This window comes from Pseudophryne corroboree, chromosome 1 (assembly GCF_028390025.1).
Source record: "Pseudophryne corroboree isolate aPseCor3 chromosome 1, aPseCor3.hap2, whole genome shotgun sequence".
Lineage (NCBI taxonomy): Eukaryota > Metazoa > Chordata > Amphibia > Anura > Myobatrachidae > Pseudophryne > Pseudophryne corroboree.
Window position 1 is genome coordinate 477,989,248 of NC_086444.1, and position 23,093 is coordinate 478,012,340.

At 44.8% G+C, this 23,093-nt stretch overlaps 1 protein-coding gene across 1 annotated transcript; it reads right to left on the reverse strand.

Annotated features, from left to right (window-relative positions):
* Window positions 1–348: 348 nt before the first annotated feature.
* Window positions 349–7,628, reverse strand: CTSL (cathepsin L). Its single transcript, XM_063913761.1, has 8 exons — window positions 7,530–7,628; window positions 3,279–3,420; window positions 2,533–2,655; window positions 2,305–2,451; window positions 1,627–1,851; window positions 1,320–1,488; window positions 1,128–1,245; window positions 349–636 (listed from the first exon to the last, which is right to left on the reverse strand). Exons 2-8 carry the CDS (start codon window positions 3,408–3,410, stop codon window positions 537–539), a joined length of 1,014 nt encoding a protein of 337 aa, XP_063769831.1. The 5' UTR covers window positions 3,411–3,420; window positions 7,530–7,628; the 3' UTR covers window positions 349–536.
* Between the last annotated feature and the right edge of the window lie 15,465 nt (window positions 7,629–23,093).

Below are 23,093 nucleotides of genomic sequence, written 5' to 3' on the forward strand. Positions count from 1 at the left end.
ATGTACAGCCATTATCACATACAGATGGGTAGGCCATTAAATGCTTTAGATGTCACTCAGAAACCTCATTAGGAAGCCCTTATGCACATCATAAATATTCACAATTCATTGGCTCCTAGTGAAGTCACAGATTACATTAAGTTGAACATTGTCAACCTATAATGTGACTGTCTATATATTCTGACTGGTGTTATTACACACAAGACTGTCATTCATGCAATACATCACTGATCTGTGCAGCAAGTTGAACTGCATACCTGCTACACTTTGCATTGAGCACCAGCTCACATGGAAATGGCCCTATAGTTTGCCTCCACACAACATGGAGTTAGCATGAAGTAGAAGCCATTGTGTACATTTGATTAAACAAGTTTATTTCACATAGAAACCAAATAAAAAAACATGTAAACAATACTAAAATAGCTTCGTTTAAGAATTCCCAGCACACAAATGTGATTTTGTAGCGTCCGAGTGTTAAAATTAAAGTTCTTCACCATGAAGATATACCTAAAATCTTTGCCTTAAATACTTAAAAACTACACTAGAGGATAGCTGGCAGCTGTTGCTATTCCACAATGATTCTTTCTGTCTTTGGCAATTTTGATGTATCCTTGGTCGCCCCATTTCTCACTCCAACTAAAATAAGATAATGACAAATTAGTATATGCACAGTAAAGACAAGCTATAAGGCTTCAATACATAAGATTAAGGGGCCTATGTATTAAGAACCATAAAAGTTTTGAAACTTATCAGTCCATACCATAAGCAACATTTGTAACTAAAGTAACCCCACATTGTACTGTAGTGCAGACCTGCGACCTACATCCTGGCCACATTAGATTTTTTTTTTTTTTTCTTTAAAGGCTCCTGAGAATCTGAGGATTTGCAGGTGCAGTGCCAGTTTCTGGAGCCAGACTATGGCATGAAAAGTTATTGAAAGATTCACAGCATGAAGAAAAAAAAAAAAAAAACGAACCACATCCATTTTGTCTTAGTCAGCAAGAATATTCTATAGTATGGGGTTCTTCTGTGCCATATACAGCACAAAAATAGTACATTGAACACTTGTTTAAAGCCAAACCACAGCATATTGGAATGATGCAAGTATTAAGCAATTAACCGCTTACCTGTTTTTAACAATCCAGTACTTCTTTCCATCTACATCCTCTTTTTCAAATCCATATCCCACAACAAGAACACCATGGTCTAGTTCAGAGCTGCTGCATTCTGGCTCAAAGTAGATACCTGAAACAAAACCAGAGCCTCAGTACACGTGTGGAGCAAAGCCTGTGCAGCAAATCGCACACCAAGAGACCTACCACTTTGATAAAACTGAAATGACTGGTGTCCAGCATCAATAGCTACAGAAACAGGACCAACTGAAGCCACAGCTTTCATGAGGTCCTTCTCATTCCCAGATTCTACATCCGTGAAGCCAGTGTCGTTTGCAGCAGCATCTTCCAAGCTGAATTTACAATCCTGATCATCCTATCAAGATTAGTACAGAGGGGTTTATCAGTCAAAGGGGAATGCCAATATAGTGGAGGACACTTCTAGAAGATGGTCCTACGTGCCATTAGGATGTCAAGTTTGCCAGTTCCACAATTAAAAACAAATAATGCTTACCTTGCCAATATATGGGTAAGACTCCTCAGAATCAATGCCATGACTGTCCACAACATATTGGAAGGCTTGATCCATCAAACCACCATTACAACCCTCATTGCCTTCTGGTTTAGAGCAGTCAACAAGGTTTTGCTCACTCAGTGATACAAGTTTTCCGGTCTTCCTGAAGTGCTGTCCTTCTAGAGCACCAGTAGAACTAAAAGCCCAGCATGAGCCACACTGACCCTGAAGACAGACAATTAGATAATGTAAGACACCGAAAGGTCATATTCCCAAGAGAGGCTGTAGTCTCACATCTAATACTACAGAAACAATACCCAGATACATTTTACATATGAACATTCAGATAAAACAAAGTTGTGTACGAGTATTAGTATGGTGATAATCTCCGTTAACAGGAGATACCTAAATGGTCTTCAGCACTATCAGAACCATAAAGGCCATCCAAGCACGAAGATAAATGCATGCGTGTATCAGTACCTGGTCCACCAGAATGTTGCATACATATGTAAATGGGAGAGTAATGTTGGTTTGCTTTTTTATTAAAAAGGGCCCATTAAAGTGAAAAGGCACTGTATATACAGGAAGTTTTCTACACAAAAAACAAACAAAACCCAAAAAACACCAGACAAGAGAGGTCTTCCTAACAAATGAACTTTCCACGTTCTAAATACAAACCTGATCTTTAACTGGTGTTACATATCCTTCTTTACGCCAATCAACTGTCTTCTTTGCTTCAAAGTTCAAAGGTGGCATGAAAGTAGATGCTGACTTTTTGGGTTTATGCTTGTATCCATTCATCAATTGCCTAAATTCTTCAGTTGTCTAAAGAGCACAGGAATAAGATAAGTAAATACCCTGTATACAACATACACAAACATCTATAGAATAAGATTGTGTACGCACCATGTCACCAAACTGATTCATACCAAGCTTGTAAGAATGCTTTCCCATTGAAGATTCCATATTGTGCATTTCAATCATCTTCAGATTCTTTTCCCATACCATCCTCCTCCAACCTGCTTCTTTCTGCAGAAGACATGTTTTAACCATTTATTGCCACATACATTTTCTGGATATCTTTAGAACTGTATACTGTAGTTGAATACTGAGCAACCGCATTATTTAAATCACCATTGTGAGATTATAAACATACAATATAAACTACATAGTTACATATTGCCATTAATTTTATTTAACACTGTTTGGCTAGAAACCTTTAATGCATATACACTGCTTGTAGCACAATTTTGTTTGTGAAGCTGACGCACGTATACTGACAGTGTTCTCACCTATCCCCAGAAACATGATAAAAAGGAGGCTTCAAACACCCAAGGGTCATCTTAGTGACCATAATGAGAACCCCTTAAGTGTTTTTTTTTATTCCAATTATTTATAGATCAGATTATCTGCAGCACTTGAGTGTATTAGGCCATTCACATCATCCCGTGCCCCAGTGGACTGTTAGTGAATACTTTGTGCTAGGCTACACTAGTAATGTAGGCCAAATTTATGATTACTCTATTAGATATGCTGTGTTTTACACATTACAGTATTCCAGAACTGAATTCTCCAAACACACCCATTACTAACAATTCCAACTACTTCAGGCAGTCTAATGAGTCAATTACAGCACAGCATACACAACTTACCACGCCATAAGCTTTAGAGTAATAATTTGTGAATAGCACCCAATGCTGGTCCAAGGCTGGATCAGTTGCTGGAGCAGCAAGTACAGTTGTTAAACAGAGACATATACCAGCTGCAAGTATGTATGGGGTCATGATTTCTGATCTGAAGATGAAACAAAAAAAAGTTAGCAGGCAACTCCAAATACATCAAATATGGCAATGTTTCTAGGTTAAGGCCTGCATATGAAGTATTACTATTTAACCATTGGCTCTAAGGGGCAGATTTAGGTGGGAAGGGGGGGGGGGGTCTACACCAATTTGTGGGATATCCCCTGAAAACAGCAGTCAACCAGCAAATATTGACCATCGCTGAAAGATATTACCAACCCCTAGATTTCTATGGGGCCTGCCAAGATGTCACTCATATTTCAGATACCATTATAAGATGCCATTAGATATTATTCAGATACCAAATATGTAGCCAGTATATTAAATTACACTTCTAGTGAAGTCCTGCCGTGTCCCCTCATCATCGGATTCCATCGCTCTGTTTCTGGCAGCATACCGCTGTCCGTGACGGACTGCTGTATAATACGCATGTGCAAAGGCAGTCTGCACATTACACTTTCACTCAGCAATGCCTGGAAGGCTTCAGATGCCAGAAAGGCTGTTTGCAGTGACCCCACTGCTGGCCATGGGGACTGTATTGCTAGCATCCTCTACTGAAGGGGCAAGCAGAACAGTGATAAAGAGCCGCAAGCCAAGCTCACCGTTTGTTAAGTAATGGAGAGAACATAACCTCGGCATAATACCTTTCTAGACTCCCTAAAGAGGTCTCTTTAAATGAGCCCTTAAGCTGGCCATACACTTGTACGAGATCACATAGGAATGTATGATTTGGACACATCGTATGATACATTGTATGCACATTACACATGTTTTGGGTATGACTACGATGCACGGCCCTGTGGGTCGTATGTTGCTTCCTCAGATTATATGTGCACTCCATATTATCCGCTGTAATTGTATGCACATCGTACCATGTTTTATGCACATACAATACTTCGTATACAATCAGCATCATTTGAGTGGCATTTCCTTCCAGGTGATCACTTGCTTTATGTGAGGCACACAATCGATTGTATACTTAATCGTATGCACAGAAAACACCAAATCGTGCGCTAGGGGCTCCCAGGGGGAATGTAGGGAAATCTTATGAGGAATCGTATGCTGGTCATCCCAATGTATGGCCAGCATAAGGGTCTACTTAGCGACCCCTTTTCTGCAGCATTTTAGCTGGAAAAAGCCTAAGTAGTATGGCTTCTCTATATTTCACAGAAAAGGAAAAAATTACAGCTCTTATGTTTGTACAGCGCCTTTAGTTTTAATGGGAGCTGCAGCCCAACACTACTTATGCAACTGAGAAAAGTAATTATTCTCCCAAAAACATAACACCATGTCTAGATTGCATTATGAACTATTCATGAGGTGAAAAGCCCTCACTGATAACCAGGCTTTTCACTTTGTACTAATCAGAGAAGGGGTTTGTTTTCTCCAGCAGTTCCCCCGATTAGGGTTAGAATTACTTCCACATACAATAGTATAAGAACGATTAGGAGAATAACAAAACACCAACAAGGGGTCTGTTCGTGAAGCACTTAAAAAAAAGTGTGGAGAAGTGAACCAGTGGAGAAATTGCCCATGTCAACCAATTAGCATTGAAGTAACATTTCTAATTTGCAAACTATACAACTGTACAGAGCAGCTGATGGGGAAGTTTCCCATAGCAACCAATTAGCATTGAAGTAACATTTCTAATTTGCAAACTATACAACTGTACAGAGCAGCTGATTGGTTGCCATGGGCAACTTCCCCACAAGCTAATTTCTGCACACTTTCCACTGCTTCATGAATAGACCCAAGTTTCCATTTCACTGAAGATGGTGAGATGAGCTGAAGCACCTGTAGTGGGAGGGGAGCAGTGAAGGTTACTTCTCTTCAGTCACACCACCTGCTTGTGTTCAGCATCTGCCATGGCAGACGTCAGCATGCAAGGTACTAGATGGGCCGACTGGTTCTTATCTGTCAAATTCTATGTTTCTATGTTAATGCTGGACTTAAGTTTCCCTGAATGGCTACAAAACATTACTATACAGTACATCACAGATATGTTGCGACAGTGATATTTTCCAGTCACTATGTTCCCATGAACAGAGCCCTAGCACTCCTGTCAATTAAGAAGCCTCCCTTACGGCTTTTTCCGTAGGGACACTGGTACAGACACCCTGCTCTGCACATGCACCAAGTTCAGGCTTATGTTGCTGTTATTAGGCAAAAAAGGCTCACATGGTCTGTCCCAGCGGGGCTTTCCATAGAGAAGTCTAATAGGCGAGAACTGAATTACTGTATGAAGCAGCTTCCATGTATACTAGTTAGAGCCCTTGGGGATCTATGTACTAAGCAAGGGAAAGCTACCATAGGTGCAGGGAATGCAGCTGCTATGGGGCCCACCTTCCCTGGTAGAGTTACATGCATTATTTACATTTTTCACCATTGGGTGGCATATAAGGGCTCTTAGACTTGCCTTGGTGACCCTGTCCCTACTCATTGGGGTATATTCAATTAAGGTCGAAACTGCAGTCTTGTTGAAAAGACAACAGTTTTTGACTTTCAGGCCGGAAGGGGTTCCGACCTATTCAGTCCCCAGCATTTTAATTCAACAAGTTGGGGAATTCAACTTGTCAAATAGTACATGAATTGGCGATATAGCTGCCGATTCATGTGCTTCTGAGGGAAACTGGGCCAAATGCAACAGGTTTTGGCCCCATTTCCGACCATCTCAGTTAGACTTAAAAAAAAGTCAAACCGAGATGAGGGACCTGAGAGGAGGAGAACCGCGGGCAGACGGGGAGAGCCACGCTACAGCACAGCTCTGCAGGTGGATATGTCACAGCCACCCCTCACAGCAGCATCCACCAGCTCCAGCAAGTGAGGCCCCGCTTGCTGGAGCCAGGTGGCCGGCTCCAGCAAGTGAGGTCTTGCGGCTGTGCCACATCCTCCTGCAGCGCTGCTGTCCCCCCTCTCAATTCAACTTTTTTAAAGTCGAATTGAGATGGGCATTGAATAGCCCTTTTCAGATCCATTCCGACAAATGCATGTCGATATGGATCCAACCTCAATTGAATATACCCCATTGTAAGGTGGTAATGAATGATCTACAGCACACAATAGTGTTACACAATATGAACTGGGGCACTGTAATGTGGGACAGTGTGAAGTAGAGGCACTATAGTGTGGCATAATATGACTTGAGGGTACTGTGTGGCATAATGTATACAGGCAGCCCTCCAATGTGAACTAGGGCCAGACTATGGGCCATAGAAGTAACAACTGCAGTAGAGGAGTCTAGAAGCATTGGAACATGGCCACTTAATGTTGCTATTGGGCCCACAAAGTTCTGGCTTCATCCATCCATGATACTAAGCCTTGGAGAGAGATAAAGTGGGGAGTGATAAAGTAGCAGTAAATCTGTTTAGCAGGCATTGATAAACAAGCCCCATAAGAATGTTAAGCCACAGTGCAGGCGAAGGCATTTACAGATGTACACTAAAACCTGTTTGCTGTAAGGAAAGACCGAATAACCAGATTATTGGGTAATCGCTACAATACAAGTCACTGGCATTACTAATACTCGTCTGACAAAGTGTAGCTAATGAGCAGCTATTAGTAAGCACTGCAGCACGTACACGGAGCGCCCTGACTCCCAGCATCCAGCAGCTGCACAAGCTTGCATTAGCAGACACAGGAAGGACATTCCCAACCCCCACCTGCACTGCCCCCACCCTGGCATGCGAGACAATAAACCCTGCACCACCAGCACGACTCCCTCGGCCAACATGCAGCACCGCATAGACATAGCGCCCCGCATGCCCATACACAACCCGGCAGCCGCAGCAAGGAGGATGCAGCCATCATCGTTAAGTACACAGCCCGGAGCCAGAGATGACTCCCCGCTTACATAACACACATACGCAAGCAACGATACCGGCTACATGCCTCCATAAGGGTTGTACTGTGCAGCAAGAGACAAACCCTGCCAATGCACCACTACTCTGCGTGAGCGGCATCACATAGTCACAGATAGAACTGAACAGTACGGGACATTCTGCCGGACCCCAAATTGGCCTGGTGCTATTACCCCTGGGAACAGCGCCCCCCACCTCCCGCTCTGTGCTCAGCCCTAGAGCCTTCCCACCAATATCCGCCTCATACCTCTGTGCCAAGCCACTCTCAGCTGGGAATCATAGAAATGCCTTTCGCCGGCGCTCTTATAGGGAACGATAAAGGTCCCGCCCCTTCGCAAAAAGATTGGTTGAACGCAGTGTGTGGGCGGATCGTAGCCTCGGGTAACATGTGACTGAGCAGCGCGTGACTTGCTGTTTTGTTGTGTAGTGTACTGAGTTCAGGAGGAGGATGGCTCTGGGGGCGGGTCTGGTGTCTCTGTTATTATGTGTGGGTATATATTATCTACTCCATAAACTTATGTATGTACAGCTCAAACTTAAGTCTGAGTATAGATTATGTCTGCCCCTAATTTCTATGTCCCAGGAAATATCCCTATCTATTTTTCAAATCCACTTTAAAATTCCTCATTTGCAGCATATAACTGAGTCTATGATCTTTATAAGTTAGTGTTTATTGAGTTTTTAAAAATCAAAATGTTGAATAGTGTAACTACAGTTTACTGGACTGGATATGCATTGTAGTGCAAGGTATGCAGAGACAATACCACGTGTATCCTGCATGGATGCATTTGTAACAGCAAAATGTCCCTGGGAAATATTTTAAAACGCTGGTAATTATGCATGAAATAAAGGATATAGGGGAGTACACACGTAGAGATCCTTGTTTAAAACGATAGTGATGTGCGGCCCCGCGCGTCGCTATCGCGGTGGCCTGCATGCATGCACAATCTAGCCGGTCGCTCATTTCACCGCTGGATGAAATGATAGGCACCCCCACCGTGTCCCTCGCTCAGCACACATAGCACTGTGCTGAGCGGGGGGGGGGGGAGATGTGTGCTGAGCGGTCACTGACAGATTGCTCAGCACACATCTCCCCGTGTGTATGGGGCTTTAGTGTGGATATGCATTTGCTGAGTCTTCTGGAATGTCTGGGAGACTGCTGGAAGAGTGCTGAAAGAGAGAGTCTGCTTAATGATGTGGCCTTATTTTTTATATATTAATATTTTTTATATAAATATTTATATTGTTTATTTAATGAAGAGCGGAAGTATAGAATTAACAACTAAAAAGTAGAAACCTACATGGTGCCCTGCAGGAATTCCCAAGTACAGTGTGAATGTGCATCCAGTGCACATTTACATATGTGTATGCAATTGATGTATATGCATATACAGATGCATGTTTATGCATACATGAGGTTTTTTTCCTTTGGTTGAAAGATCTTTACAAAGAAATACAGCATGGTAGCTGAAGCTTTTGATTTTATGGGCAATGGATTAATGTTTTTCGTATTTTTATTTTATTTTTCCCATGACATCTTATAAGCTAAAGTACTCTAAGTTATATGTATAAGGTATAAATATATACTATATGTACACTGGTATATTGAATTATATCTATCTGAGTAGAAGACTGACTACACTATGGAAAATAACCCTCCACTTATCTGTATATATGTATGTTTTTCCCTATATCTATCTAAAGCAGAGGTTCTCAAACTCGGTCCTCAGGACCCCACACATTGCATGTTTTGCAGGTCTCCTCACAGAATCGCAAGTGAAATAATTAGCTCCACCTGTGGACCTTTTAAAATGTGTCAGTTAGTAATTAATACACCTGTGCACCTGCTGGGTTACCTGCAAAACATGCACTGTGTGTGCCCCCAAGGACCGAGTTTGAGAACCTCTGATCTAAAGATTCCCTTTCAATATGTTTCATTGGATCTGTACTTGTCCCAGAGTCCCTGGAACGCAAGTTATTTTCCTCAATGTCAGCTGTGCGCTCCACGGAGTGCAATGATACCCCCACGCATGCGCCGTATGACGGCCTGACGTCCCGTCGGCGGGATCGTCCCAGAGTCCCTGGAACGCAAGTTACTTCCTCAATGTCAGCTGTGCGCTCCATGGAGCGCAATGATACCTCCGCGCATGCGCCATACGACGGCCTGACGTGAAGTCTCACTATTCAACATTGACCGATTGAATGCAGCAGTTTATTTATTTATTTATTACTTTTTGTGTGTGTATCCTGGAATATTTATTAAATAATTTAAATACACAATTGTGGTATATAATACTATGTTAGGAGATGGATGTGTGTTATGCCTTAATGACATTTAGATACCGCATATACTCCATGCCACTATGTGAGGAGAGTCAGGCATAAAGGAATGAGGTCATTATAGTAAATTGAAACAAACTCATTCTCTCTCTAACATAAGTTGCTACAATATTGTAACAACTGTAGCAACATCTGATGGAACCACAGAAATAAGTGATACACACTCTTTTTTGGAAGAATAAATATTAGACACTAGACACATTTACAGTGGTTTAGCTTTTTAATATCACAGATATTTAGCACACTTTATAAACTTTCACTTTTATTTTTTATTTTTTATTATTATTTATTATTTTTTCACTTGCACATATTTCGTAAGCTTTAACGTATACCAATAAAAGTTATATTTTAATCTACTATTGGTCACCTCCCCTGGTGGGGCGTTGACTTTAAGTAAATATTAGTATATTTGTCTCTGAGTGTGCCCTAGTAAGGAATACCTTCTCTCTCTTTTGTTATACTATATGCTGAATTTTATTCCAGGAGCACCCCCCGGTGATAATATTGTGACATCCACTTAATGATAAGCGGGGAAAGAACAAACACGCAGAATTAATTTGTAAATTTATCTCGTCTGTGCGACAATTCTTATTCTTTTTTAGTGTTGTAGTGCAAGGTATGCAGAGACAATACCGTGTGTATCCTGCATGGATGCATTTGTAACAGCAAAATGTCCCTGGGAAATATTTTAAAACGCTGGTAATTATGCATGAAATGAAGGATATAGGGGAGTACACACGTAGAGATCCTTGTTTAAAACGATAGTGATGTGTGGCCCCGCGCGTCGCTATCGCGGTGGCCTGCATGCATGCACAATCTAGCCGGTCGCTCATTTCACCGCTGGATGAAATGATAGGCACCCCCACCGTGTCCCTCGCTCAGCACACATAGCACTGTGCTGAGCGGGGGGAGAGATGTGTGCTGAGCGGTCACTGACAGATTGCTCAGCACACATCTCCCCGTGTGTATGGGGCTTTAGTGTGGATATGCATTTGCTGAGTCTTCTGGAATGTCTGGGAGACTGCTGGAAGAGTGCTGAAAGAGAGAGTCTGCTTAATGATGTGGCCTAGGCCAGAATCAGATATAGTAGTCACATAACACAGTATGATAGCTCAGTTTGCACCATCATATCACAGCCAACATGGTGTGATAGCTGAGCATAGTGACACAAAGGGTGGTATTCGAATGATACATCACACCCAATATCCTTTCTAAATTGATCCCCGTTATCACACAAATCGCACCCATAGTAATCAGGTTTAGCTGCATAAAGGGATGGGCATCTCGCTACCCCAGTAGTAGCGATCTGAAATGGTGATACCACGCCTCAGAGTCTGCCCTAACCAACATGGTGCCCTAGGCAAGATTTTCACTGGTGCCCCCTAGCGCCACTGCTAGTTCTGCCTTTGACCTGGCACCCCTTTCCCAGCACTGTCACCCCTCACCCATAGCATTCGTCAGTTTGGTGTGCCTAACCCCCATATTTTAAATAGGAACAGCGTGCAAATTTGGCGCACAGCCCAAAAAGGGGCGTGTTCTTGCTGGGAAGGGGCATGGCCACACAATAGTACCCCCAAATCAAATTAAGCCACACAGTAGTGCAACTTTATTTACATTTTTTTATGCGATAGTGTCCCTAATTCACGTTACATCATACAGTAGTACCACTTTACCTTATATACGTTACAGTAGTGCCACTTATTCACATTACATCACACTGAATTGCTCCTTATTCACATTACACCACACCATATTGCTCTTTATTCACATTAGACCACACAGTAGTGCCCTTTCTATACATTACGCCACACAGTGGAGCACCTTATACACATAATGCCACATATTAGTAATGCATTTATACACATACTACCACACAGTAATGCACACATATGACACACATTATTAGTGCACTTATACACATATTGACACACATAGTGCACCTTACACATTTGCCGCACATTATTAATGCATTTATACACATGACACACATAGTGACCCTTACACATATACCGAACACTACTGCACAACCAACCCACCCGCACACAGCACTCACATGGCCGCTAACATTGTGACCTATGCCTCTGCTTGGATACAGATGAGTCCTCATACATCTTGCCTCAATACACTATGCAGCAGGAGATGCCTGGTGTAAGTCAGCTGGCAGCTCTGCTAACGTCGGGCACCTTTTTTGATGAAAATGCATATTATTTGCATTACTGTGTGGCTAGGATGCACAAGCAGATTCTGCTGATTAAAATGATATGCCTATATTCTGTGTGCAACTGTGGCTGTGTCTGCATATGAAATGCTACGCTACAGTGATTTCCAGGAATACACTGTAACGTAGCATTTCTTATGTAGATACAGCTGCAGTCACACACAGCCGCATATCATTTTAATCAGCAGAAGCTGCTTGTGCCCCTAGGCATTTGCATAGTTTGCCTATGCCTAGGACTGGCGCTGCACGCCCCTCAGCAGAAACAGAATGATAGTGGAAGGGGGTGAAAATGATTGAATACTGGACAAATTGTTACTCGCAGTGGAGGGAGCCTGATGATGTAAATAGGGTCATTAAGTCCCTCCTGACCTGACTACCGACCTCCCCTCCTCTTTTACCGCAAAAAAAGTAGTCAAGTGCGTGTGTTGTAATAACATATTATAATTTGTAGATTTCACTGGAATCTGATCCCTTTGGTATAGTTGGTTAATCATTACCAAGCTGTGAATATGAGGTCATGACCTCTTTATACTGGTAACAAACAATAACACAGAACACCATCTATTTTTGTGTTTTCAATTAGACTAACGATCTAGGACAATGTCTGTTTTATTTTCTGTAAGAAAACACAGCAGTGAAGTCTTTAGGCTAGCCCATGTCAAGTCAGGACACAAACAACCCTGTCATGTTACCTTACCTTATTAGAAAGCTATGCACAAGGCATGTGTGTAACATTTAATTGAGACTGGTGTTGTCTGCATATAGGAGCCTATGTGCACATAGGCATTAGTTTCTCCTATTTATCTTCTCTTCTATGCCTGATAAGTGCAGGGAAGAAAAACAGAATCTCATATAGCTCTATTTATCAATATTGTTTTTATTAAAATAATGTGAAAACTTTTTTTTCACCTGCGTTTGACATTATTTCAGTTTTACTGAAATGTATTAAAGGGCCTTTGGAGCAGTTTTTGTGAAAAACGACTCCAAGCCATTTAATTCGTATTTATTTTAGTAAGCAGATCGCATTTACCATACTTGTAATAGGAAATGTGATCTGCTCAGATTTACTAAATATAAAATTGTGAAAAATGACTGGAGGGAGCCCTGTGATGACAACGCCATCTTGAGATGGTGTTATCCTTGGTTCCCTGGCTCCTTCTCCACTCTGATAGGCAGCACAGAATTGGGAACTGGTGCCAGTGATCAGCCATGTGTGTCTAATAAGGCCACAGGCTGATCACTGTAAAAAAAAGTGTCTAAAAAAAATCACTTACATTTCCCTGTAGCGGTGATCGGTGACCTGGTGAGCTCCTCCGTGACTCCGGTCATCTGATGGTTGGCTTCCTGCTTTTTGGCTCTAGTCATCTCATGTCTGCAGTAAACCTGTCATCTCAGTTTACAGCAGATATCGGATGACAGGGTCACAGAATTGGAAGCCGGCGATCAGATGACTAGAGATACAGAGAAGCTCACTATGGGTTACCAATAACCAGGTAAGTGCAAGGGCAGAATACATGATGGTGTTGGTCAGTGCCGTAACTAGGCATTTTAGCGCTGTGTGCAAGAAACGACAGTGGCGCCCCCCCCCCCCCATGTAAGATAGGGCGCACGAAAAATTTATAGGGGCGTGGCTTCACGGGGAAGGGGCGTGGCCACAAAATAATAGCAATTCATACTACGGTGCACAGTAGTCTACATTATTCAAATTACGCTGCACAGTAGCGCCACTACACCAGGTAGAGCCCCTTTTATACATTACAGCAGACAGCGTCCCCCTTTTTACACATTACAGCAGACAGTCCCCCTTTTTAAACATTGCGGCAGCCAGTCCCCCTTTTTACACATTGCGGCAGCCAGTCCCCCTTTTTACACATTGCGGCAGCCAGGACCCCTTTTTACACATTGCGGCAGCCAGGACCCCTTTTTACACATTGCGGCAGCCGGTCCTCCTTTTTACACATTGCGGCAGCCAGGCCCCCTTTTTACACATTACGGCAGCCAGGCCCCCTTTTTACACATTGCGGCAGCCAGGCCCCCTCTTTACACATTGCGGCAGCCAGGCCCCCTTTTTACACATTGCGGCAGCCAGGACCCCTTTTTACACATTGCGGCACCCAGGACCCCTTTTTACACATTGCGGCACCCAGGACCCCTTTTTACACATTGCGGCAGCCAGTCCCCCTTTTTACACATTGCGGCAGCCAGTCCCCCTTTTTACACATTGCGGCAGCCAGGACCCCTTTTTACACATTGCGGCAGCCAGGCCCCCTTTTTACACATTGCGGCAGACGGTGTCCCCCAGAGAGAGAGAGAGAGAAAGAGAAAGAGAGAGAGGGATATACTTACCTTCTCCCTGCTGACAGGCTCCTCGTGCTGGCATCTCCCTCTCGGTGCAGGCAGTGAGGTGAGGAGGAGGAGGAGGGAGGGGGAGCAGGGAGCCGCAGCAGCGCTATTTCATTGGTAGTAAGCGCCGCTGCAGCATCCCCCTCTTCTTCCGTATTGGCTGCCTGGCGCTGCTGTGGATGCTTGGATGAAGGAATCGCATCCCAGCATCCATAGCAGCGCCGGGCAGCCAATACAGAAGGAGAGGGGGATGCTGCAGCGGCGCTTACTACCAATGAAATAGCGCTGTTGCGGCTCCCTGCTCCCCCTCCCTCCTCCTCCTTGTCCACTGCCCGGCGCTAGTCTCTTCTCCCTCCAGCGCGGCGCACGGCGCACACAGCAGAGGCGGCATGTAATGAGTCAATTTGACTCATTACATGCCGCTGGCCGTGCGCCCTCAGGGCAACTGCGCTGTGTGCCAAGCCCACTTGGCACACACGTAGTTACGGCCCTGGTGTTGGTGTCAGCAGTGGCAGCAGCACATGCACAGCACATTCTCAGGGAATTTTTCACGAAAAAAAACAAAAAAAGTGTGCGGAGAGGATTTGCAGGGACAGAGCTTTCTGTTATAATACATCCATGCAATGTATTAAATTATCGCATTGCGAGTTTGGGTGATTTTATCACATCCCACTCACATCTGAGATGGGGATTGTGATAAATATGACTAAATGACTGATAGAATTTGCATGCATTTGCTGCATCTATAGGGTGTGCACACGTGCAGCGGCCATAGTGCGCATGCACGACCCTTCACCATGTGATCACATGGTGATTGGAAGGCGACGGGCTCCCGGGGGCAGTGACGCAGAGTTGGGAAGGAGGAGATCGGGGACATTTTCGGGTCAGGTCTATGACGTCGCCTGCGTTTCTTGCATAGGAAAACATGATGGCGGTGCCCCTGCCTATGCAGCTATAAGTAGGCAGGGGCCCCTGGTTCAATGCGATCGCAATTAAATTATGATCGCATTGTGGGGCAGCACCACACATGCTGGACAGCCTTGCCCTGTGCTGGGCGGCCCCCAGCATTTGAGTATATGGTCACAGATTTTGCTGCAAGAAAAAAGTCTGCAACCAACTCTGAATAGCCCCCATAGTGCTGATTTTGGCAGCGACAAATATCATCAGTAATAACCTCAAAATGGCAAATGCCTCAAATATGCAGCAACTTTTTGTAAAGAGAAAATCAAATATGTAAATATTCAGACTTTTATATGTGAACAAGCATTTCCTGTGTTTAGGTATATCTCTGCACCATGCGATGGACCTTGTTGGCCAAAATGTCTACATAGTCTTTGGATGGTGGAGGGTTGGTGATGATTTTGTCAGTCATATCATGGTGTATTTTACTGGCCCCATTATCACCATGCTTCACTCTTGGCACCGGACAGTCTTGATCGTACGCTTGGCTCGGTGTTCTCCACATGTAAACTCATCCTGCGATTAGGAGTGGGGTGAAGGATGATTCATCCAACCACATTCCATTGCTTGGCAGTCCACAAATTATAAGTGTTTCACCACTCTCTCCGCTTCATTCGCCAGGTTTACGAGTGGTATGGCAACTGCAGCTCGCCCATGAATATCGTAATTGTGGAGTTCCCTCGTCACTGTTTTTGTAGACATGGTGGGTGTGGAACATGGGAATTCAGCACTTTTGCCGTGGTTGTTATCTTATTCTCCATGGCCTTCTGTCTCTGGTACTCAGTTTACACTTTGGTCCACGCTGATGTTTAGGTGCTTATGTTTTTCTGGATATGGTATATGTCATCATAACCCTTAATACAGTTCCTTGCGATATCCCGGCTACTGCGGTCACTAACGCTCCCACTAGGCGGGCACCAACAATTTGCCCTCCCTAAAAGTTCATGAGTTTAGACATGATTCACTAACGTCTGCACACTACAATGGGGGTAATTCAGAGTTGATCGCAGCAGCATTTGCTAACTAATGGGCAAAACCATGGGGGTAATTCCGAGTTGATCGCAGCAGGAACTTTGTTAGCAGTTGGGCAAAACCATGTGCACTGCAGGGGAGGCAGATATAACATGTGCAGCGAGAGTTAGATTTGGGTGTAGTGTGTTCAATCTGCAGTCTAAATTGCAGTGTAAAAATAAAGCAGCCAGTATTTACCCTGCACAGAAACAATATAACCCACCCAAATCTAACTCTCTCTGCACATGTTATATCTGCCACACCTGCAGTGCACAAGGGGGGTAATTCCAAGTTGATCGCAGCAGGATTTTTGATAGCAATTGGGCAAAACCATGTGCACTGCAGGGGAGGCAGATATAACATGTGTAGAGAGAGTAAGATTTGGGTGGGTTATTTTGTTTCTGTGCAGGGTAAATACTGGCTACTTTATTTTTACACTGCAAATTAGATTGCAGATTGAACACACCCCACCCAAAGCTAACTCTCTCTGCACATGTTATATCTGCCTCCCCTGCAGTGCACATGGTTTTGCCCAATTGCTAACAAAAATCCTGCTGCGATCAACTTGGAATTACCCCCATGGTTTTGCCCAACTGCTAACAAAGTTCCTGCTGTGATCAACTCAGAATTACCCCCCATGTGCATTGCAGGGGGAGCAGATATAACATGTGCAGAGAGAGTTAGATTTGGGTGAGTTATTTTGTTTCTGTGCAGGGTAAATACTGGCTGCTTTATTTTTACACTGCAATTTAGATTTCAGTTTGAACACACCCCACCCAAATCTAATACTCTCTGCACATGTTATATCTGCCCCACCTGCAGTGCACATGGTTTTGCCCAACTGCTAACAAATTTGCTGCGGCGATCATCTCTGAATTACCCCCAATGTCGACAGAGCAACTGAGACCTCCAACCGCCTCGACGGGTTTTCCCTCATATGGGAAACACAAACTACTGTGGCGCCATGTCTGTTTTGACATCGAAAACGCATGTCTAGCTGGGTTAGGCAAAAATATGTAAACGTGCTGTTTACATATTTGCGTGAAGCATGCCGTTGACGTGCTGTTTACATATTTTTGCCTAACCCGGTGATCACATATAAACATACATGTAATGTTTTATGTAATACAGGTTGAGTATCCCTTATCCAAAATGCTTGGGACCAGAGGTATTTTGGATATGGGATTTTTCCGTATTTTGGAATAATTGCATCCCATAATGGGATATCATAGTGATGGGACCTAAATCTAAGCACAGAATGTATTTATGTTACATATACACCTTATACACACAGTCTGAAGGTCATTTTAGCCAATATTTGTAATAACTTTGTGCATTAAACAAAGTGTGTGTACATTCACACAATTCACTTATGTTTCATATACACCTTATACACACAGCCTGAAGGTCATTTAATACAATATTTTTAATAATTTTGTGTATTAAACAAAGTTTGTGTACACTGAGCCATCAGAAAACAAAAGTTTCACTATCTCACTCTCACTCCAAAAATTCTGTATTTCGGAATATTTGGATATGGGATACTCAACCTGTATATGTGTTGGCTGTGGCGACTAGGTATTTCAAAGCCGCTGCTGCACAACACAGCATTTACTAGCCTGCCCTCAGACTCCCATTGGCTAGTTTCACAGGGGTCTGGGGGCAGGCTTATAGAGGATAGACAAGCTAAGCTAAGTGCACTGTCCAAGGTGCAGTGGCTGTCGAGAGGGAGGTGGGAGCGGGTACTTATTACCCAGACCCGGTGCATTTCCCAAGCCTCCTTACTGGGCAGCAGCAGCATGAGCTCTCATCTTGTCAGCACAGCTGGGCTGCCGTGAGGAAGAGAGGCTGCTGCTGCTGCTGAGCTTCTGCCTGTTACTGTGTAGGTAGGGGTGGAACAATAAAACTGATTGCGCTCCCACCTCAAATTGCCCCTGGCTGAGGGCTTCAAGGCCCCCCTGTTAGGCCCAAACACCCTCCACCCCCAATTTTTTTTACCCGGGAACTGCGGACCTCTCGGCAGCACTGATATTATATACAATTACATGTATGTTTATATGTGTTAACCCAGCTCCCCGCATGCAATGTGTGGTCTGTGCTGGGAAGCAGCCGCTACTGGTGTATACCCTACCCCCGCGACATACAATGAATATGCACTCAGAAGATAAATTGAGATAAAACGTGTCCCAACTGTCTCGTTACAGAGTCGTAGTTGCATCATCAGGTGCATGCAGGAAGAAGTGTGTAGTGGGTGTAGCTGACCGCTGACAGTGAGGCGTATTAGCGCACACACACAGAGATGGTCCGTCTTATGGGAGTGTTGCAGGTGGGGGTGACTGTGCTCGATCGCTCACATAGGAGGCCATACTGGGATAGAGAAACTGCACCTGCCATAGTGCTGCTGCAAGTTTCAATGGTGCGACCGATGGTGGCATCTAAGGACAGTGAGCGTCTCTGTCCCTGCACATTAGGGTGAACGGATGTACTAAAGGGAGGGTCTTTGTATCGGCATTTGCATAAAGTCTCAGACAGGCGGCCTCTAATAGACGCAGATGCGGTCGTTCCTGCATGCACACAGACCCTGAATTTCTGACTGTTTCATATGCATTACTTGAGTCCAGGTTAAAATTGTGCCCAGGGTTAGGCTTTGGGAGGCGATTGGTAGTTTTAGGCGCTAGGGGAAGGGTTAATGTCAGCGTGTTGACCGCTGTATGTCAACATTATGACTACGTCAACATTTTAAAGTCCACATGATGAATGTTGACAAAATATACCACACCATCTCTGCAAAAGGAAAACATGTTTACAGGGTCTAAAACATATATTGATGCGTTTTACGGAGAATTGGGGGGGAGTTCAGGTATACCGTGCCGTTGTTTATTACATAGCACTGCTCGTAATACATAGTGGGGGTAATTCCAAGTTGATCGCAGCAGGAAATTTTTTAGCAGTTGGGCAAAACCATGTGCACTGTAGGTGGGGCAGATATAACATGTGCAGAGAGAGTTAGATTTGGGTGGGTTATTTTGTTTCTTTGCAGGGTAAATACTGGCTGCTTTATTTTTACACTGCAATTTAGATTGCAGATTGAACTCACCCCACCCAAATCTAACTCTCTCTGCACATGTTATATCTGCCTCCCCTGCAGTGCACATGGGGGGTCATTCCGAGTTGTTCGTTTGGTAAAAATCTTCGCATCGCAGCGATTTTCCGCTGAATGCGCATGCGCAATGTCCGCACTGCGACTGCGCCAAGTAAATTTGCTATGCAGTTAGGAATTTTACTCACGGCTTTTTCATCGTTCTGGCGATCATAATGTGATTGACAGGAAATGGGTGTTACTGGGCGGAAACAGGCCGTTTTATGGGCGTGTGGGAAAAAACGCTACCGTTTACGGAAAAAACGCAGGAGTGGCCGGAGAAACGGGGGAGTGTCTGGGCGAACGCTGGGTGTGTTTGTGACGTCAAACCAGGAACGACAAGCACTGAACTGATCGCAGATGCCGAGTAAGTCTGGAGCTACTTAGAAACTGGTACGAGGTGTGTAATCGCAATATTGCGAATACATCGTTCGCAATTTTAAGATGCTAAGATTCACTCCCAGTAGGCGGCGGCTTAGCATGAGCAAATCTGCTAAAATCCGCTTGCGAGCAAACAACTCGGAATGAGGGCCATGGTTTTGCCCAACTGCTAAAAAATTTCCTGCTGCAATCAACTTGGAATTACCCCCAGTGGCCGTAACTTCCACTTAATACCTCGCATTACGTGTACCTACTTCTAAGTTAGTTAGCCATACAGTATGTTAGCAAACCCCAGTCAGCTTTGTCCAGCAGTTGCTTTAGAACAAAAGACTCAGACAAAGCTGGCTCACAAATATCTATTTGGCAACACATAATTTTCCCTTCCCCCTACATCTAGCTTTGGAACCTTAGATTAAATTAGCACTCAAACACAGCATTTACAGCCCCCTTACCTAACACTACAAAGTGTTTCCCTATTACAGTACACGCATATTGGTGGTCATTCAGAGTTGTTCACTCATTGCCGATTTTCGCTTTGCTGCGAATTGTTGCAAAATGCGCATGCGCAAGGCACGCAGGGCGCATGTGTTTAGTTATTTAACTAAAAACTTCGTAGATTTGCTGTGGATTCTGCGGCGCTTTTCAGTCTCATTGCTGATCGGTGAATGATTGACAGGAAAGGGGCTTTTCTAGGTGGTAACTGAGCGTTTTCCGGGAGTGTGCTAAAAAACACAGGCGTGTCAGGGAAAAACGCGGGAGTGTCTGGAGAAACGGGAGAGTGGCTGGCCGAACGCAGGGCGTGTTTGTGACGGCAAACCAGGAACTAAACGGACTGAGCTGATCGCAATCTGTGAGTAGGTCTGGAGCTACTTAGAAACTGCAAATAATTATTTAGTAGCAATTCTGCTAACAGAGGGCGGCGGCCTAGCGTGTGCAATGCTGCTAAAGCAGCTAGTGAGCAAACAACTCGGAATGAGGGCCCTTGGCAACATGGAGAGAGAGCGTAGCAGCAGCAGAAAGACTGGGCCCCCCGAGCTGTGATATGTAGCAGCAGTTACCTGGAGGCATTCATGTGGAGGGCGAGTTGTCTCTCCTGCCAGACGCCCAGGGGTGTGCCACAGTTAGAATAGGGCTTCGGACCATACCTCACTTGTAGGGGTTCAGAGACTGGGGCTGAGTCACCCACTTGCAGACAGTAGTCCGGTGGAGGTGGGGAGGAGCTTGTACAGAGACTGGGCAGCCGGGTCACCACCTGTAGACAGCAGTCCGGCGATGGGGGCTGCGGGAGACCAGGCAGCTGAGGCATGACGGTGTCAGTAGAGGAGCCCGCACGCCTGCCGGTCCGCATCCGCAGCCTCTGCTAAGCTTCCGTGGCTGGTCCCTCCCCCAGACACCTCTGTGCACTGACTGCACCAATCGAAAAACCCCAGCAGCATTCAGAATCAGATGCATACATAGTACATACCAGCAGGCGTGCGGGCTCCTCTCTCTCCTGACACTGAGTGCCTTGCACAGAGACTGTAGACAGTGGTACGTCAGGGGGAAGGGGGGGGGGGGATTGAGAGAGACTGGGCGGCCGAGGCAGGACAGTGTCAGGACAGAGAGGAGCCCGCACGCCTGCTGGTATGTACTATGTATGCATCTGATTCTAAATGCTGGTGGGGTTTTTCGATTGGTGCAGTCAGTGCACAGAGGTGTCTGGGGGAGGGACCAGCCACGGAAGCTTGGCAGAGGCTGCGGAGCAGTCAGAGATGGCTTGGGGAAATGCGAGCCATGCTGTCTCCATCTCAAAAAGATAAATTTGGGCTGTCAGGGGGGGTTTCTGGGTACTCAGAAACCCCCCTGCGTGCGCTACTGGGGCGCTCATTTTACACAGTGGTGAAGTGAGCGACCTGACTAGATTGTGTCTGCATGTGCCAGGCACAATCTAGAACCGGCGATAGCGACGCACAGGGCCACGTGTTGCTATTGCAACGGGCATACACATTGAGAGATCCGTGCTTAATTTCTAAGCAATTTAGTCAGATTTCTTAGAAATTAAGCACGGATCTTGCCGTGTGCCCCCATTAAGGGGGGTACACATGGAGAGATCCATTCTTAAAATCTAAGCAATCTGACTAGATTACTTAGAAGTTAAGCACGGATCTCTCCATGTGTATGCCCCACAGCTATAGCGATACGCAGCCTCGTGCATCGCTATCGCCGGTGCTATATTGGCCTGCATGCATGCACAATCTAGCTGGTCGCTCATTTCACCACTGGGTGAAATGAGCGCCCCCTGTGTCCACCCCACCCCCTCCTTCAGCACATTGTGCTATGCTGAGCTGGGGGAGAAATGTGTGCTGAGCGGTCCGTGCTAGATTGCTCAGTCAGCACACATCTCTGGGGAAATCTCTTCGTCAGTACGGCCCTTAAGAATGTGTGTACTGGCCTTTAAGCTTATGTTATGCTAATTTAAGGTTGATAGTGATCAGAACCTTGATCAGAAAGTGTTGTCAATCTTGTTAGCTGGTGACCACATCAGCCTGTGTATATGTTGTCAGCCAACAAAAACATTTGGATGCCATTACCTATTCTTCCTGCGTACCAGATTTAGAAATATTCCTCGCTGTCTATCACAATTCTTTCTTTTCCCATCAAATATCCAGAAATGGCCAGGTTGAGCGATTTGGCTGAACAAATGTATTTCAGTGGGGTTTAGTATGTTATGCCGGCGGTAGGGATCCCGACACCCAGCACACAGGCGCCGGGATCCTGACCACCGGCATGCCGGCAGCTGGGCGAGCGCAAATGAGCCCCTTGCGGGCTCACTGCGCTCGCCACGCTGCGGGCGCGGTGGCACACGTAGCTATTTATTCTCCCTCCAGGTGGGTTGTGGGCCCCCAAGAGGGAGAATAGTTGTCGGTATGCCAGGTGTCGGGATTCCCCCAACGGCCGCATACTGAATACCACTCATTTCAATGTATGTGTGTCCACTTTAATGGAGTATTTCTCTATCATATAACTATTGTCAGTGTTGAAGTTTAAAACTATTGTGCTTTCACTGTGTGTTTATTGTTTAAACTAAGCAGTGATAAAAGTGGAGAAATGAGTCAGTGGAGAAGCTGCCCATGGTGCCCAATCAGGATTGACATAACATTTAGAATTTGCATACTATAAACAAATACAGAGCAGCTGATTGGTTGCCATGGGCAGTTTCTCCACTGGCTCACTTCTCCACTGTTATCACTGCTTAGTACATGTCCCCCTGAGGGATTTAGGGGAAAAAAACCCAAAACATCCATAGTTGCTAAATACACTCACTCCCACTTTATCTGAGGTGAAGTAGTTCTTTAAGCCGAGAGTGTAAATTAATGTAGAAAAGGTTTTACACTCATTTCACAGGTATTGTTAACAAAAATATTTCAGTGAGAATAGCA

What these genes read in the sequence shown, in the direction of transcription:
- CTSL (XM_063913761.1), bottom strand. Translation starts at nt 3,410, where the DNA reads ATGACCCCATACATACTTGCAGCTGGTATATGTCTCTGTTTAACAACT. An exon ending in CTTACCCATATATTGGCAAG is followed by an intron (nt 1,489 to 1,626) that starts GTAAGCATTATT and finishes TAATCTTGATAG; the next exon opens with GATGATCAGGATTGTAAATT. An exon ending in ATTTCAGTTTTATCAAAGTG is followed by an intron (nt 1,246 to 1,319) that starts GTAGGTCTCTTG and finishes GTTTTGTTTCAG; the next exon opens with GTATCTACTTTGAGCCAGAA.